We start from the raw sequence: 18566 nt of genomic DNA, 5'->3' as shown, positions 1-18566 counted from the left end.
GTGTGGGAGCCCAAGCCAGGCTCGATCCCACCACCATGAGATAATGACCTGAGCAGAAACCAAGAGTCGGCCAGGTGCCCCCCTAACTACATTTTCTATATCCGTAGGTCTCAAATCGTGGTGTCCAGACATCCAGCATCAACTAGGAACTGGTTAGAAGTGCAAAATGGGGGCCTCCCACCCCAGACCTTTGAAATCAGAAACTCAGTATAGAAGCAGCAATCTGTGTTTTAACAAGGCCTCTGGCATGCGCTGGAGTCAAAGCACCACATTGCATGCATTGTGCCAGAAGGGAAAGGCCTAGAGGGAAACTCAGTGGATATGAATTTGTGGTGTGTGTGTGTGTGTGTGTGTTATTTTTTAAGTAAACTCTCTGCCCAACATGAGGTTTGAGACTTATGACCCAGAGATGGAGAGTCCCATGCTGTACGAACTAAGCCAGATAGCCCAAATTTGTGTTGTTTTGTTTTAAATTTGCGGGTTTTTTTTTTAAAAGATTTTATTTATTTATTTGACAGAGATCACAAGTAGGCAGAGAGGCAGGCAGAGAGGGGGTGTGGGAAGCAGGCTCCCTGCTGAGCAGAGAGCCCGATGCGGGGCTGGATTCCAGGACCCTGAGATCATGACCTGAGCTTAAGGCAGAGGCTTAACTGACTGAGCCACCCAGGTGCCCCAAATCTGTCTTTTAACCACTGAATTTGTGGTAGGTAATTTGTTACATCATAGGAAACTAATATAAATCATTAATTTATTAGCATTAAACCATGCCAAATAATTGTTTCCTTAAAAAAACTACTTTTTAAATAGCCCAAAATAAGTCTGTCAGAGGAGTAACTGAAATAGTGGTAATTAATGCTATGGTTAGCTAAATCAATTTATCTAAATAATTCACAAAATGATCTGAATTGAAAGGGAGTCACTCTGCTTTTCTCATCAGTGACTTATTTTAAAAAGTAAGTGTCCCAAATATGATTGTCATTTTTCTAAGTGAATTAAAACAGTAAAGTGAACCATCACACTGTTAAATAATATAACAAGAAAATGTCATTCAGGGGAACACTGTGAAAAATAGCATGTTCTAAGTGTACCTGTATGAAAACAAATCTGTGTGCAGCTTGACAAAAGTTCATCCACTATGCTTATTGATATGAATATAATTTTCACTGAATAAAGAATTTATGAAATTCTCTAATATAAACATTATTCATGTAGATGTCCAGAACATTAGTGAACAGATGTGAATGAATCAGATCTTAGTAAATGTGTTTTCAGTGTAAAATGCCAATTCTGTGTTTTAGAGCGGTGGCCTTCACAAAGGGAAATGTGCATATACCCGTGGGAACACAAGGTGTCCCTGGAAGTGCAGGAGGTAATGTAGAGCTTTGTTACAGCCCCTAACCTTTTAAAATTTACTTCCTCTCTGTACGTGTTTTATAATTCATAGTAGAGCAGTACGATATTTTATGTATAAATATGTGCATACATATATATGTATGTGTATATATATATATAAATACATAGATGACATGAAAATCTAGAGCACATGTGCTTCAGTTTTTCCGGATAGGGGTTCTAGGATTTAAAAGTTTAGAATAACCTCAACAAGAATCACCAAGCCACTGCCTCTGTTACAGCGTTATGTTTGATTCTGGTCTAAAAATAAACACCTAAGCAATTTAAATAAAAATTTCAAACTACTGCTAAGTGCAAACTTGTCATGAACCTTTCAAACAGGTTAACTACAGAAAAAAATGTGTCAAATGTTTCAGAGTAGCATTTTTTTTTAAAAGCATATTATGAGGTAGACTTACACCAAGACATTCAGTGCATATATTAATAGAAGTTTTACTGAAATCTTAAAGTTGCATGTAGGTATATATGTAGGTAGCTAAAATCACCTACAACTCTACATTCATCCACATGAAAACCTCAAGAGAATTCAACTGAAACAGTAAAAGCCTAGTACAGTTTATAAAGCTTGCCTAATTGTGAAATGAAGATCTGTGGAAAAAATCTGTGGGAGGGAGGGAGTTTTTAGATTTTAGACGTTATTTTACTAAATCATTCACTTTATGGCTAGTTTTCAATGAATGTGAGTATCTTTACTGGACAGGAGATAAAAGATACTATAATTCTTATTGTTCCCACCATGTTGGCATGGTAATATCAGAGCAGGACCAGCTATCTAATTTGGAAGCCCAGTGCAAAATAGAAATGTGGGCCCCTTGCTCAAAAAATTAAGAATTCTAAGATGGATCGAACAGAACCTTACACCAAGCATGAGGCTTTTCTCACTGCACGGCCTTGTATGCCTGTACTGGCCACACACCATGAAGCCAGCGCTACAATCTTAGTTATCCTTGTCCCTCGAGTCCATTGTTAGACTGGACAAGGCATATAGTAGGGATTCAATGTTTGGTGAACGAAAAATTGAGTTTTGCAGTTTTCCAAATCAATGAGAAATGCTTAGTTTTTCTGACCTGTGGTCAGAGGAAAATCTTACTCTGATGAAGACTTCTCTATTTGCACATCACATTCCGGCTTCACGGAAATTCAAGGTCACATATGGCTAAGGTTCATTTGATTCCCGCAACAAGAAATTTGTTGAATTACTCTGTCGGCTCCTGTACTGGGCACTGGGGATGCAAGAAAAGTCCGTCCCTGCCCGCAAGGAGCTTACAGTCAAATGGAAGAACTTAATAGTACCTCAGAACCTAGTGAGAAAACTTCCTGGTGTCTAGGGTATTATCTGGAACACTGCCAACTTTCCTAAAAATATGAATCTAGACTTTACCAGAAAGCACGTTTTAGAAATGGAAGATGCAGTGAAAATCGAATAGCCAACCTTCAATGTAGAAAACATGAAACTGAAATAAGGAAGAAACTTAGGAAAGCTGAAAAAATTCCATTTTAAATACTATGAACAAGATTTAAAATTTAAAATTATTTTATTGTCTCTGGATGACATTTCATTTATAGTAACATTTATATACACATACATATACAAGTTGTGCATATGTGAGATGTGTTCCTTGGAGCTTTTGATAAAACTGGTATTTCCATTATTAATTCATTTAAAACTAAAGCGGCATACAGGTAAATTTGAGACTTTCCTTTTGATTATTTCCGTTGTCATTTGAACAGGAGAAATTCTTGGGGTATAAATTTGGTATGATCTTATTCTGTAATGAGATGAAAATTGCCTTTGTAACCGTGTGTGGTAATTTAAGCATGTATTTTAATGGCTATTGACCAAGTTTAATGGCATCAAAAATATTTAAGTCTATCTGGATTTATTTTTATTGTTTCCCCTCCCCCCATTCTTCTTTTTTAAAAAACAAATATGAAGGATCCTTGTGCAAATACAGAGCCTTTGTTGTTACTTGGCTGTACTTGGGCGCATTGCCGTTCATCCCTTCATCTAGCAGCATCCTTTGTCCATGGTATCTTCCTTGGCGGTAGCTGAAACGATCACTAACCTAGGCTTTCCCCGGGTTATGGTGAACCTGTCAGAGAGCTGTGGTCCCAGAGACTGTGCACGCAGGGCTTGTGCAGCTCTTTAGACGCTAAGCGGGCCTGGTGATCTCCTGTCCCAGCTCGGAACAGATGAACACAGTGCGTATGCCAGCCTGTTAGAGGTAGGCACGTGGAGACTGTGGTAGGAGACAGAACAAACCACTTAGCACATAGAAAAATTTTTAAAGAAAAGAATCCCCAAATCCAAGCAACCTGAAGTGAATGATTATACCTCAGGGCCGAGGGAATCACTTTCTAATAATTGATATTAACTCATATTTGTTATAGCCCTTTACATTTTATGAAGTATTTTACATACATCAGAACTCATTGGGTATTTATAATAACACATGAATATAACTTTTACTTTCCGTTATGAAAAAGTGAATTATACCGAGCATGCTGTTTAAGAAGGCAGGGAGGTACACTAACATAGCTGAAAGACTTGCATCAAAAATAATTTACAAGTTTTAAATTTTGGCACTTATGATATATACATTAGTTATCCAAAATTTCATATATATATATATATATATATATATATATATGCTTTCTTTCATGACCAGCACTGGCTATTACTGAGTGAATTTTCACAGCTGTCCGTGGCTGCTGGTCATTTTAAATGGGGATGATTGTCATCAGTGTTATCAGACTATTTTTCTTGCTAAACAGAAGATTTAACAGATGCTTGTGGATGCCAGTACCATATTCGGACTGATATGGGAAACACTAGGCTTCTAACAGATTCTCAGAGCATTTTTCCTATATTGCACTTCCTGGAAAACAAAGCTTTAACCATGACATAATGTGATCTTGGTTCTAGATAGGAGTTGGGAACCTTATCCTTGCTTGTTTGCCTAAAATTTTTGGTAAAGCCTTATCTTGGATGTAACAAGGAGAAATAACAAAATATACATGTACTTTGGGCTTCTGAGGAAAAAAATCAGATTTTCAAAAGATTGAGAGAGGGGGCGCCTGGGTGGCTCAGTGGGTTAAGCCGCTGCCTTCGGCTCAGGTCATGATCCCAGGTCCTGGGTTCAAGCCCCACATCGGGCTCTCTGCTCAGCAGGGAGCTTGCTTCCCTCTCTCTCTCTCTCTGCCTGCCTCTCTGCCTACTTGTGATTTCTCTCTGTCAAATAAATAAATAAAATCTTAAAAAAAAAAAAAAAGATTGAGAGAGGTCTTGTCTGCTTTAGCCACTTCATTTTCACAATTAAAGATGAGGAACTACTAAATATTTGATGTTCCTAAACTTAGTTAACATAGCATTTCTGTAGAGAGCTTATTTTCAAGATTTTTTTAAAGGTACAGTCTGCCCCTCAAGATGGGGCTCAAACTCATGACCCCAAGATCAAGAATTGCATGCTCTACTGAGCCAGCCAGGTGCCCCAGTAGAAAGGTTTTTAAAACAAGTATAACTTATACTACACTTACCAACAACTATACCACATTACCATTTATAATATATTCACCAGTTATCATGAATAAAAAATAAACTAAATAAAATTTAGAGTAAAAAAACCCCAGATTAGCTTTTATGCTCTTAAGTGAAATGAGACCTTGAAATTTTAAGATGCAGTTTCCTCCAAGAGTCTAGCATTCCTGATGCCCTATGATTCCTGGATTAATATCCCCCTCATGATGTTTTGATCACAGCCGACCTCAAAAAGAGGACAAAGGTGGTTTTGTCGAGTTTCCTAATTTTTAATTCTCATCTGTGTGGCTCTATTTTTACACAAAGCTATTTGTTCCACATTTTTCTTTACAGCTACGTATCCTGCTCGAAGTCTTTCAGTTAGGAGTGGACTGTATGTATGCCCTGCAGTTTATGGTACTAATTCTAATGGAAATTTTCATTCTTATGAATCTTGCATGGTGCAGAAGGTAAGTCAGCTCTGTAATAAAGAATTTACAGAGGATGCTAAACAAATTCACAGGCCATTTTCCCATCTTTATAAACAAAGGGGCAAAGTGGTAGAGTAGTAAGTACCCAGGCTCTGGACTGAAGCAGCTGGGTTTAAATCCCAGTGTTGCTCTCCGCCCCCTGCCGCCCAGTGCCAGCTCTGACTCAACCTTTCAGACCCTCCATTTCTTCCAAAGTAATTGGTGCTCATGTCACCTACCTTGCAAGGTAATTTGTGAGTGAGGGTTAGTAGTAGAGTGTGTAGACTGACACCATAGAAACTATAATGGTTGAAGAATCATGGACTGAAACTGAGTTGGGCAACACGTGGGTCTAGCATCCGACATTCAACTCTCTCCAGAGGGGTTGCGATATACGGAATCTTTGTTTCATCAATAGAAGCGCTGTACTCAGTAGCTTGTTTTGAATGTTAAGATTGGGTACTTTTGCCTCCACAACTTTATTTTCCTTTACATATGTGGGTGTTTAAAAAAATTTATGGCAAACCAATGTTTACATTATACTTTGTAGTAATTTTCTTGATGGCTAAAAAATTTCAAATTCTTTTTAACATCCATGGTAAAATGATATAATTGTTAAAATTTGTCCTAGAGCCAAGATTGTTCCAAGGGAGATGTATGTAACCTCTGCACACATGTGTGAATGGCTGTCTGGTAGGTCCTGCAAAAAAAAAAATGTCATTTTTATTCATGTATTTGGGTTGCTTAAATATTTCTATTAAGATTTGGGATTCTTTTCTTAGGGCCGGAATTCTCAGCATCTACTCCCTTGCGTTTTTCAATCTATCAGCCAGTTTAAGGGTAGTCACAATAATACAACTTAAAGACAAGATAAAGTGTTCATAAATCATTGTTTTAACAGCTAGCATAATACAGTAGAAATTGCCCTGAGCAAGGAATTAGGAGACTTGAATTCAAGTTCTGGCTCTGCCACTAATTTTGTAAGACGACTTTAGGCAAGTCACTTAACTTTTCTCATTCATTTGATGATGAGATTGATTACATTTTCTACCTCTAAAATGGATTTCATTTACTATTTTTTTAAATAATTAAAACACCTTCTGGGAGTTAACCACCTGAAAGGTATGGAAGTACTTACTGATGTTTAAGGTAGTGTTTTTCTAACTCTGATCTAGGAACCACCTGAATAAGGTTACTAGAGGTTCCTATTAAAAACAGATTCCTAAAAAAAAAACCAAACAAACCAAAAAACAGATTCCTGTCATCTCCCTGACGGAATCAGAACCTCCTAAGGTGAGGGCCAGGTTTCTGTTTTCCACAAGCTCCTAAATAACTGTAACGCACCCTATTATCTGAGAACCACTGGCCTAAGAGAATGTGATCTGAGAGGGAACGAGCTAGCATGTGGCTTAAATTACTCCAGCCTCTGGTGGATCCTTTCCTAAATATAATATCATTCCAAGTGGAGACCAGAAGAAAGCTGCTTACTTCAGCAGGCCAGTCAGCCCTGTGACTGACCCAGCTTGCTGTGTTCCATAACAGAATATAAGAGGTCTTCACGTCAGCTCTTTGTCTTGACATCCAAGTCACTGACTACTATAGTTAGGTCACGGCTTGCAGAGGACTGCAGCTCACCCCTCCCTAATGCTAAGGGTCAAGCTTGTGCCCCCTGGCTCAAGGAGTAAAGATGAAGAAAATACCACCTCTTTCCTCTCAATCTCCCCTCCACCCTAATACCATAACAAGTCACCCTGTGTGAGTCAGTCTGGCAGAGAAAACAAATTCTAAGCCACATGGTTCTCATCACTCTGACCAGATAGTGTACTAACTCAACGAATCCTCCTGTATACAACAGAAATGACCAAAGCCCACTCCTTCTCCTGTTTTCCTTTCTAAATGCTGTTGAGAGGAACAAAATACCAAGTAAGGACACATGCTAGAGATTTTTAAATTCATACAAGTAAATTACAAAGAGAGGTGGCAGTTATTTTTCTAGGGTTTTACAATAAAATTCCCTTCACGGTGAAAAAATATGTATAATTTTAACAGGAAACTCAAAAGACATTTTTGTTGTAAGACTAACAGTTACGAGAATAATGCCATTATCTGTGCTCATTATAGAGAAACATAACAGCAACTTTAAAAGGCCAAGTATACTGATAAGATGGAATTTCTTTTTTAATGACCAGTATGCTGACATGGGACTTCTGGGTTTATTCAATATAGTGTCACGGGTTCCTCCTAACCCCGCCATAACTCCTGCCAGACGCCCACGAAATTCACACCGAAATAAAAAAAACAAGGAAAGAAATGAAGAAATTTGACAAGAGCTACCATGCAAAATAACCAGAAGAACTGAAGTTTAGGCGGCACAGGAGCAGAGGAATGCGGCAAAAGCTGCTGCTGCGTAGAGTCTAACTTGGCAAGGCCCCTACGATACCGGACAGCCAAGTCCTCAGGTCACAGTTGTGTTCGTGGACCCATAATAACCGGGATCTTGACCCAAACTTTTAAGATCTTCTAAAAAGGAAATACTTCACCTAAATTGAAGTAATTTATGAGTCAAACACCAGAAGAGTTCCTTATTTGATGTAAGTTGTGCCTAAAACTTTGGCTGATACAAAGAAACCCGTCCGCTAAGGCACCCTGAGGCAATCTGACAATGTGTTGGAGAGAACTTCGTCGTCAGTACCACGTCATTATGAGAGTACAGAGAACGGATCACCCGCAGGGGACTGGCTTCTTTGGGCAAACAGTCTATAAGTTCACTGCACTGTTTGTCAAATCCCAACAAGCGAATCCCGTAGCCATGTGGGGAAGAGACCATTCGCCCATCAGGGCTGAAGCAAAGTTCTTTGATATAACCCCTGCCTACATTGGCTTCTTCAATGTAATGAGTTAGTCGTAGAGAACAGCGAGGTGAGACAGGTCGCACGGGAGCTCCTTCTTGGAATTCATAGACACAAGTCCACTAAGGGGAGAGAAGTGAGAGAAACCAAAGTTACAGAGCCCCAAATAATGCTAAATATTTCTTTTTGTAAAAAGCTCAACAGACCATCAAAGCCACAGAATTGTTGCAAGAAATCAGATGACTGCTACCCCTCTCCCATCTACTAAAATGTGTAGGCCCCACACCTTATCTTCAGAAGCCAAGGTTATTCTGTGTGCTGTGACATACTATGACTAATGCCTTTTATTCCCTCAGGCTGCTGTGACTTCTGTGGTAATAATTCCTTTTTGTGAAAGTAACAACAACTTTGATACTTAAAATATTCTGAAATTTAGACATCTAAGCCTAAAATAGCTCTCCTCCTACACACTTCAAAGGTCCTTGTCTCTTTTCAGTTGTGACTTCTAGAACCAGTGAGATCCTCAAAAGACTCCTGCTTTCCAGAGTGACGAGTCATGAGGTGATATAAGGCCCTTTCCCCAGTCATCAGTTCAGTCTTTCCCCAGGTTCCGCTGGTGGTTTTACTAATTAATTGATTAATTTTATTTATTTGAGAGAGTCAGCATGAGCAGTGGGGAGGAGCAGAGCAAGAGGGAAAAGCAGACTCCCTGCTGAGAAGGGAGCATGACCGGGACTCGACCCCAGGATCCTGGAATCATGACCTGAGCTGAAGACAGACACTTAACCGACCAGACACCCAGACACCCAGACACCCCTCCCTTCGTTTTTAAAAAAAGAGCAAATTCTAAAACTCAATTGGCTTAGCAAAACCTTACATTTAGCCAGCTTAGCTGCAGCATCTCCCATCTGAAGTTCACTATGTAAAGGGCATGTGGCAGATGAGGGGGCAAGAATGAAGAAGCTGGACACAATCTGAGCTGATACTGGTTTAAAGTATTTAAACCTGGAGAGGAGGCTGGAGAGGAAGGAGGGGGTCAAGGGATAAAGGGACCAGGAGCACGCACGGCAGCGGCTGTTCCGCCAGCCCCGCTGAGGTGGAATGCTGCTGCTCCTACCTCCTGATCATCAGTGTTGCTTGAGCACCGAAGGAGAGTGGCCCAGCCCTTTGGGTGCAGCTGTAAGGACGTGATGCAGTTTCCACGGTCTCTCTCACCAGGAACTTCAGGGGTTAAGACTTCAAGACTATTTCGTGGTGAAACTCCTGATACGAAAATTAGGATGTGAGATTTATATTATCAAAGGATTAAGGCAGCTCATCAAAGCTTTGATTTCTGGCAGTCACCCCCTCTAGCCTTCATTCCTGCGTCAGCCCACCCCACCTTTTTTTTTTTTTAACATGCTACCACATGTAAAAAGAAAAACTGGGCACAGCTGGGGGGCACCATCAGTTAAGCAGCCAACTCTTGGTTTTGGCTCAGGTCATGATCTCAGGGTTGTGAGATCAAGCCCTGCACCGGGCTCCATGCTCAGCATGGAGTCCGCTTCAGATTCTCTCTCTTCCTCTGCACCTCCCACTCATGCTTGCTCTCTCTGAAATAAATCTGCCCCCTCCAAAAAACCAAAAACAACAACGAAAAAAAAAACCTTCCAAACAAATAACTAAACACCAAAAACCATATATAGAAAAAAACCTATGGTGCCCCTTGATGTACAGTGTACATGTCTTTGGCGTGGGGTTATGGGGAAAGGTTATGACCAGAACTAAAGAATCTAAGTTCCTGCAGCAGGAATCTATAACCTAAGACTAAGGCATTAAAGTAGACTAGGGATCCTTTTGATTAGGATTTACATCTCAGAAAACTCTAAAAATCAAATTCTAGGACATGAAAGGAATCTGGAAAGAAGTAAAAGATAATTCTCATCTCAGAGGACCTGGTGCTCTCTAGTCTGGAGAAGGAAATACTTGGAAGCCATGGAGACTGCCTTTATTATCAATAAAAGGCTATTATGTGTGCAAGGAGCAGGACTTATGGCCCCCCAAGGACAGTACTATAAGTGATAAGCACCTATAATTTTGGAGGCAAGGGAGGATAGTTCACATATCAGTGTATCAAAACAAGGGGTTGGGAGACACTGCCAATCATACATATGCCCAGTACTCTGTTAGGGCCCATCTTGTCCTCCTTCCTAGGCCTCACGGAAGTAATTGCTACAGCTAGCCGTTACTACTGAGAGTTACATCCTATCCCTCAGGTATGTGGAGAACCACTTTCACAGACATCATAAAGAAGCAGTTTAGAACTTTAATATCAAGAGAAATATTTTAACACTTCTCTACCTGCGGAAGGAGTTGCTTTGAAGATTATGAGCTCCTTCTGTCAGACCCTTTGTGAACTGTTTCTCAAATAGATGTGTTATCTTCTTTAAAAGATTCCCTTTAGATTACTACAGCATTGATGGAAACCTGTGAAGCTCTAAATTACATTGTTATAACCAAACTATACCTAAATAATGATTTCACATGTGACTGAACTTTAATAACAATTTTAGAGAAAAACCACTATTTCAAGAATTCTGAAAATTGAACAAAAGCAGAAAAGAAACCCATCTAAATAAGTAAGTAGTGGCTTTTGAGCTCTGCTCCTTGGAGGTTCCTCCAGAGAGGGAACCGCATGGGGATGGGGTAGGGAAGACTGGTCACGGGACTCCCTAATTTCACTTGAACCAGTTTTTGCACTTTATCTGTGCTACAATCCACAGCAGACTTCATGTCAACAAGAGTTCTAGGGGCATCTGACTCTTGATCTCAGGGTCTGGAGTTTGAGCCCTGTACTGGGTGTAGAGATCACTTAAAAAAAAAAGTTCTAATCCTGAAATGGGATTGATAGCCTCAGCTCTATACAGCTACTATATCTGTCAAAGTATGGTGCTAACATTCTGATATCCTGAAGACCCAGGAGCGCCAATATTCAGAACGACCTGATGTATGAGCCCCACCTCTTCTCTATACTCTGCCTAGGCTCTCCATACATTGTCTCTTCTCCCATTCCCAACTCTCTGTATCATGAAACTGATGTGTAGTTTGGTTTTCGGGTTTACCACTGCAACCAGCAGCTAACTACTCTTAAGTTTTGTGTGTTTTTTTCCTCATGGATGGTTTAGCTCAATAAAGACTTTTCTCAATGATTATTAAGAGCCTTGTCTTATGTTCTGTAGCCAAAGTAGAACAGGTAGAATCTAGAAAAGAAGTTTCTGCTACAAATCAAAGAAAAAAATGTTACACATCTGGGCATAATCTCTAAATTTAATAGGAGGAATTTTTAATCTTAAATGTCATAGTCTTGAATACCCAAAGGAAAATAGATAGGCTGTAGGTTTAGGAAGGGCTCTCAAACCACTCTACAAACATAAGTAGTCATGCAAAATAATCAAGTATGCAATCATCAAGCACTTACCAGGTGATACCACCTAGAAGAAACAAAATTAGAAGTCTAATGGATAGTCCCTCCCCTAAAGATCTAGGTAGGAGCCATGCTCATCTCCAAAAGGTGACCCAAAATTACAAAAAGAACCACATCTGGCCATCAGTCCACAAAGATGAGGACAAACAAAAAGTTCTTAGTTGTGAACTGGTTTGGAGAAGTAGATGAAATCTGCATAGGTAAAAAGCATCTCATTTAGGGGGTGGAAAAGAATAGGGTAAACAGCTAGTTTTCCCAGAGCAGTGGGGGGGAAACGGGCACAAGCACAGTAGGGCCAGGTCGTAGCCCACTTTATCCCACAATCCCTCTAAGGCTGTCAGGCATTGCTTGGATAAAGAAATGGGAGAGCAAAATGCCTACCAGGCTGGAACTAGGCGACTTTCACAAGCACCTGACAAACGCATTACCTTATACAGCACCCTCACATGCATATCTCATTTAATTTCCCTAACAACCTCAATTAGAATCTACATGTCCAAACTACTTTTTCTCTAATCTAGACCAAACGAAATTCACTAAATAAAACCAAAGCTCAAATTCCAACAATGATGTAAGCCCAAGATATCCAACCCTAGAGACTGGTTAGCTTTTGAAAATGACTGAGGGTCAAAGAATATCCTCTTCTTTACTGGCTTTTGTCTGGATTAAAACTAAACCAAAGAAAGCTATTTGGTAGAATCTATTGTTGCAAGATTGTAAAATTCCACTTTTAACCTACCTTCTCTTTGTGAGGCTCGTGACATGTGTTTCTCAGAAGATGAATTAGAATCACTATGATGACAAGGTGAACTAGAAACTCGAGGACCAGATGAACTTGATGAAGTAGTCAGATCTTGAAAACACAAAAAGTTCTAACAGTAAACTTAGCAGAACTTAATAGCGTCTCAACTTTTTAATCATCTAGTTGAAGCATACTGTGAAAATCCATCTGAAACATGGCAAGTACATGCCCACTTAAAGCAGGCCTATAACTAAGACCAAGGTAGGTAGGGCAGCTCTTCGAAGTGTTCTGTCTAAGGCCTGGGCCCTTTCTAAAATCTCTTCTACCAAGATTTGCTTAAGTAAAATAAAAATGACAAACCAAATAAACACAGGAGCATCTCTGGGTTCCCCATCACTTCTGTAGTAAGATGGAATAAGAAAATTATTATTAATAAACATGAAAACTGAGCTGTTCATCAGCCCATTTACTCTTAGAATAGGGTCCAAATACCAGGTTCATTACTGAGAACAGTAAATGAGCCTTCTTAAGCATGCCAAACAATTGTTATCATTCATGGAATTATGTGAATACTACCTTTGAAATGCAATATAAACTTCATACTGAAATCTGTTGAAGAACAAACACTGAGTATCAGATAGTTGGATCTGATGTATTACTCCAAATAGCAATCTCTGTTTCATCTCACTCTTCGGTAGCCCCACACTTTTATGAGGATTTCTTCATCTAATTCCTTTTGATGTTATTATCAGAGTTACTCTTAGAAGACAGAAAATGTTCTTGGTTTTTGAATAAAAAAATACCAACCAGACCTTCTAAGTTACTACCTCTTACTAAGCTAAAGTTGATTATTAATGTTTAACCTAAAAATAAATTTCTGAATGTAAAAGGATTATACTCACACACTTATGAAATCCCTTGCTTTGCAAATAAATTGATAAAACTAAATTTCTACTTTTATTTTTTTTATTTTTTTTTTTTTAAGATTTTTTATTTATTTATTTGACAGAGAGAAATCACAAGTAGGCAGAGAGGCAGGCAGAGAGAGAGGAGGAAGCAGGCTCCCTGCTGAGCAGGAAAGCCCGATGTGGGGCTTGAACCCAGGACCTGGGATCATGACCTGAGCCGAAGGCAGCGGCTTAACCCACTGAGCCACCCAGGTGCCCCAAATTTCTACTTTTAGTAGTGAATTTGGACAAATGCAATTACAATGGGGCCTGTACTTTCCCAAAGGAGTCTTCAAATGTGGCCCTATGCATACAGGAGAAAGAGTCCAACCATCTGAAGCTGATTTTTATTTATTTACTCTTTTGAAGCTGATTTTAAATAGGTATTTATAAACATTGCGTTTCAAATGCTTAGGTCTTTTTTTCTGGGTTTTTGTTCATAAACATAAAATTATAAATAGGTATGTTCCTGGAATAGCCCTCTTTTCCCCAAAGGTAATGAAATATAGACTCTATCACATAATGTAGATAAATTACAGTGCATAAGTTTTTCTGACCCCCAATTTCACTGAAGCATTCTAATGGAATCAGCAACAGGAAAAAGAATACAGTTTTAGGGGCATGTAGGTGGCTCAGTTGGTTAAGCAGCTGATTCTTTGTTTCAACTTGGGTCATAATCTCAGGGTCCTGGAATTGAGGTTCCCCCCTCCAGTGTGTTCCCTGCTTGGTGGGGAGTATGCGTCAGGCTTCTCTCTTCCTCTGCAACCTCTGCCACGCTCAAAAATAAATAAATAAATCCTAAAACAAACAAACCAGAATATAGCTTTAGCAAGAGGATATTTAGGGGTTGTGAAAGAGGATGGCACCAGCTACCTGCGTATAGACTTCTGGAAGTCTGGGATGTAATACAGACTTAAAAGTAAAGCTCTATATTGAATGTATCTTAAAAGCTCTGCTAGGTGGGGCACCAGGGTGGCTCAGTGAGATCAGTGTCTAGCTCTCGATCTCAGCTCAGGTCTTGATCTCAGGGATGTGAAATAAAAATGAAATGAAATAAAATAAAAATAGTAATAAAGCTCTCTTGGGCTTCAGAAGCACTTAAAAAGATAGATCCTACCTTGGGTCACCATTAACTTTTTGAGATAGTGATGATTTAGAAATACTGATAAAAGATTTTCTGGAATGGGTGCCTGGGTGGCTCAGTGGGTTGAGCCTCTGCCTTCAGTTCAGGTCATGATCTCAGGGTCCTGGGATCGAGTCCCGCATCGGGCTCTCTGCTCAGCAGGGAGCCTGCTTCCCCCTCTCTCTCTGCCTGCCTCTCTGCCTACTTGTGCTCTCTCTCTCTGTGTCAAATAAATTAAAAAAAAAAAAAAAAGATTTTCTGGAAGATATCCAAATGGCCAACAGATACATGAAAAAATGCTCAACATCACTCAGCTATGAAATGCTATGAAATTTGTATTTCAGGGAAATACAAATCAAAACCACAGTGAGATACCACCTCACACCAGTCAGAATGGCTAAAATTAACAAGTCAGGAAATGACAGATGCTGGCGAGGATGCAGAGAAAGGGGAACCCTCCTACACTATTGGTAGGAATACAAGCTGGTGCAGCCACTCTGGGAAACAGTATGGAATTTCCTCAAAAAGTTGAAAATAGAGCTATCCTATGACCCAGCAAATCGCACTACTGGGTATTTACCCTTAAGATACAAATGTAGTGATCTGAAGGGGCACATGGACTGGAATGTTTATAGCAGCAATGTCCACAATAGCCAAACTATGGAAAGAACCTAGATGTCCATCAACAGATGAATGGATAAAGATGTGGTGTACGTACACACACACACACACACACACACACACACACAGGAATACTATGCAGTCATCAAAAGAAATGAAATCTTGCCATTTGCAATGACATGGATGGAACTAGAGGGTATTATGCTAAGCGAAATAAATACAATCAGAGAAAGACAATTATCATATGATCTCTCTGATATGAGGAATTTGAGAGGCAGGGCGGGGGATATGAGGGCTAGGGAGGGGGAAAAAAACCAAGATGGGATCGGGAGGGAAACAAACCATGAAACTCTTAATCTCAGGAAACAAACTGAGGGTTGCTGGGGAATGGAGGGGTAGGGATAGGGTGGCTGGCTTATGGACATTGGGAAGGGTATGCGCTATGGTGAGTGCTATGAAATGTGTAAGCCTGTTGATTCACAGACCTGTATCCCTGGGGCAAATAATACAGTATATGTATGTATAAAAAATAAAAGATTTTCTGGATAGCAGAAAGCGCTAAAAGAAAATATTTTTATAGTCAGTAGTCCTTCCTATTCCATTGGTGATACAGAAGCACAAATTAATGCTATGTCAGAAATTCATATAGGTCATACTTCCTTGGGAAAAAAGCTCTCAATGAGCTTTCCAAAAATGTCTTCAAATTTCCTTCCCTCCTTCCTGGTATCATTCTCAGAATGGAAACATATACCATCCCTTTGTGTGAAACTCTATGGAAAACTTTCTGAAATCAAAAAGGAAAAGCTTACCTGAACTTGATGTAGTTCTTCTTGCTCTCAAAATGGGATAGCTGCCTACTTCTAAAGACTTGGTTAAGTCAAGATCATGCAAAATCAAGAGATATCCAGAGGACGTTGAGATCAACATTTGGAACAATCTGGTGGTTAATCTCATTCGCATGAGAAAACGTGTGTGGAAGAATTTCTTATGTGGACACCCATCTTCTGTACACCTAACAGAAGAAATCAAAACAAAACCTAGAATTATCATAAATATAAGGATTTGGTTAACAGTCATATTTTCAATCTTGAAACTAGAATTTACAGTGTATGCTTAGCCTTATACACATGACAAAACTTTTTTTTTTTTTTTTTTGGCTCACCATTCCTTCTTTCATCTCCAACTTTCCATTTTACTCTTTCTTTCTGAAATATACATTTTAAAGTAAGATTTTGTTGAGGTAAACCGTCACTTTATACTGTTCTGAAAATATTCCACTCCGATTAAAGATTAAGCTGATCATGTAAACTTCAGGTTAATAGTTGTGTCTTTCCGAATACTGGGGATAATATTTCACTGAGTCCTGGCTTCCATTGTTGCTATTTTTAAGTCTGCTATTAGGCAATTGTTACTTTGGACAATTTATCTTTTTTTTTCCTTTGGTCTCTTTGTCTTTTGAGCATTGCAGTTTCACTCTGATATATATTTAAATTTGGATTTCTTTCTATTTTACTGGGATTCATTTGACTTTCTAATTCATAAGATTCATATTATTCATATATTCTGGGAAATTCTCCATCATTACTCCAAAATTGTCTGTCACTTATTTTCTCTACTCTTTTGGAGCTACAAATCGATGTTTGAACCATTCACATTTGATTTTCCTTGTCTCATAGCCGCTCTTTCTTATATTCTATCTCCTCATTTTTGTTACATTCTGGATAATTTTTAATATCTAGCTTCCAAGCTATTTTTTAAAGTTGTGTCTAATCTGCTACTTGACCCACCCTGGGTTTTTTAATTTTTAATCACTAAAACTACATACTTTAAATTTTTTAATTGTTTCTTGTGATAAATAGGAACACTACTGATTTTTACATTTTGATCTTATGTCTAGCAATCTTGGTTAACTCATTAATTCTGATAATTTGTCAACAGAATTTCTAAGATTTTTCACATAGACCAGTCAGAATACTGGTCTATGGGCCAAGTCTGTCCTGTCTTTATATAGGAAGTTGGCTGGGACACAGCAATATCCATTTATGTATTGTTGATGGCTGCTCAGAGACTATACAGCACACAAAGCTGAAAATATTTATTATACAGTCCTTTACAGAAAATTTGCCAACCGTTCATATAGACAATCATATCATCTGTGAATGCGATTTTTTTTCATTTTTTTCTCCTTCCAATCCTTATATACTCATTTTCCTGCACCAACTAGGACCCTATCTTCTGCCACCCAAAACAGTGGTATACAGTAGTAGTAATAGCAGCCATGTTCTCTCCCTTCCTGATTTTTTAAGATTTTATTTATTTATTTGACACAGAGAGAGAGATCACAAGTAGGCAGAGAGGCAGAGAGCAGGGAGCCTGAAGTGGGGCTCAATGCCAGGACCCTGGGACCATGACCTGAGCTGAAGACAGAGGGTTTAACCCAGTGAGCCACCCAGGCACCCCTTCCCTTCCTGATTTTAGAGAAAAAAAAAAATTTTTTTTTTAGAGTAAGCTTTTTTTTTTTAATTTTTTTTTAAATTTATTTATTTAACAGACAGAGATCACAAGTAGGCAGAGAGAGAGGAAGGGAAGTAGGCTTCCTGCTGAGCAGAGAGCTCGATGCAGGGCTCCATCCCAGGACTCTGGGATCATTACCTGAGCTGAAGGCAGAGGCTTCAAACCACTGAGCCACCCAGGCGCCCCTAGAGTAAGCTCTTTACTCAATGTGGGGCTTGAACTCACAACCCTGAGATCAAGAGTCACGTGCTCTACTGACTGAGCCAGCCAGGTACTCCTATAAAGGAAACTTCTAAAAGTTTCGCTATTTAAAAATATCCTGTTTTAGTGTACACTTTTTTTTTTTTTAAGATTTTATTTATTTATTTGACAGAGATCACAAGTAGGCAGAGAGGAGAAAGCAGGGTCCGTGTTGAGCAGAGAGCCCGATGCGGGGCTCGAACCCAGGACCCTGAGATCATGACCTGAGTCGAAGGCAGAGGCTTTAACCCACTGAGCCATCCAGGTGCCCCTTAGTGTACACTTTTTTTTTTTTTAAAGATTTTAATTATTTATTTGACAGACAGAGATCACAAGGAGGCAGAGAGGCAGGCAGAGAGAGAGGAGGGAAGCAGGCTCTCCACTGAGCAGAGAGCCCGATGTGGGGCTCGAACCAGGACTCTGAGATCATGACCTGAGCTGAAGGCAGAGGCTTTAACCCACTGAGCCACCCAGGCGCCCCGCTTAGTGTACACTTTTGATGAGTTTCCATTTTTAATGAAGTCTAACAGCTTTACTGAGATATAATTTACATATCATAAATTCACTCATTTTAAGTTAACAAGTGGTTTTTAGTAAATTTAAGGAGTGTGAAATCATCAACTCAATTTTAGAACATTTTCATCATCCTAAAAAGACCCTCCTGACC

General features: G+C 39.4%; 1 protein-coding gene across 2 annotated transcripts in view; it reads right to left on the bottom strand.

Annotated features, from left to right (window-relative positions):
• Window positions 1-2929: 2929 nt before the first annotated feature.
• Window positions 2930-18566, bottom strand: part of DCAF10 (DDB1 and CUL4 associated factor 10) — a 48353-nt gene continuing 32716 nt past the window's right edge. Inside the window, exons 4-8 of one of the 2 annotated variants that reach the window (XR_007122127.1) lie at window positions 15955-16157; window positions 12452-12565; window positions 9367-9512; window positions 5640-8371; window positions 2930-3653 (exon numbers count right to left, since the gene is read on the bottom strand). Coding sequence is in view for 1 of the 2 variants with exons in the window: in XM_047698678.1 (XP_047554634.1) it covers window positions 8003-8371; window positions 9367-9512; window positions 12452-12565; window positions 15955-16157 (832 nt within the window). In the remaining variant the exon portion in view is untranslated. Of the gene's footprint in view, window positions 3654-5272; window positions 8372-9366; window positions 9513-12451; window positions 12566-15954; window positions 16158-18566 lie in introns of those variants that run through there. The other variant, XM_047698678.1, reaches the window with a different exon arrangement.

Source organism: Lutra lutra, chromosome 13 (genome assembly GCF_902655055.1).
Source record: "Lutra lutra chromosome 13, mLutLut1.2, whole genome shotgun sequence".
NCBI classification, from domain to species: domain Eukaryota; kingdom Metazoa; phylum Chordata; class Mammalia; order Carnivora; family Mustelidae; genus Lutra; species Lutra lutra.
Note: the sequence above shows the minus strand (reverse complement) of the source record. Positions and strands in the feature narration are given on the sequence as shown.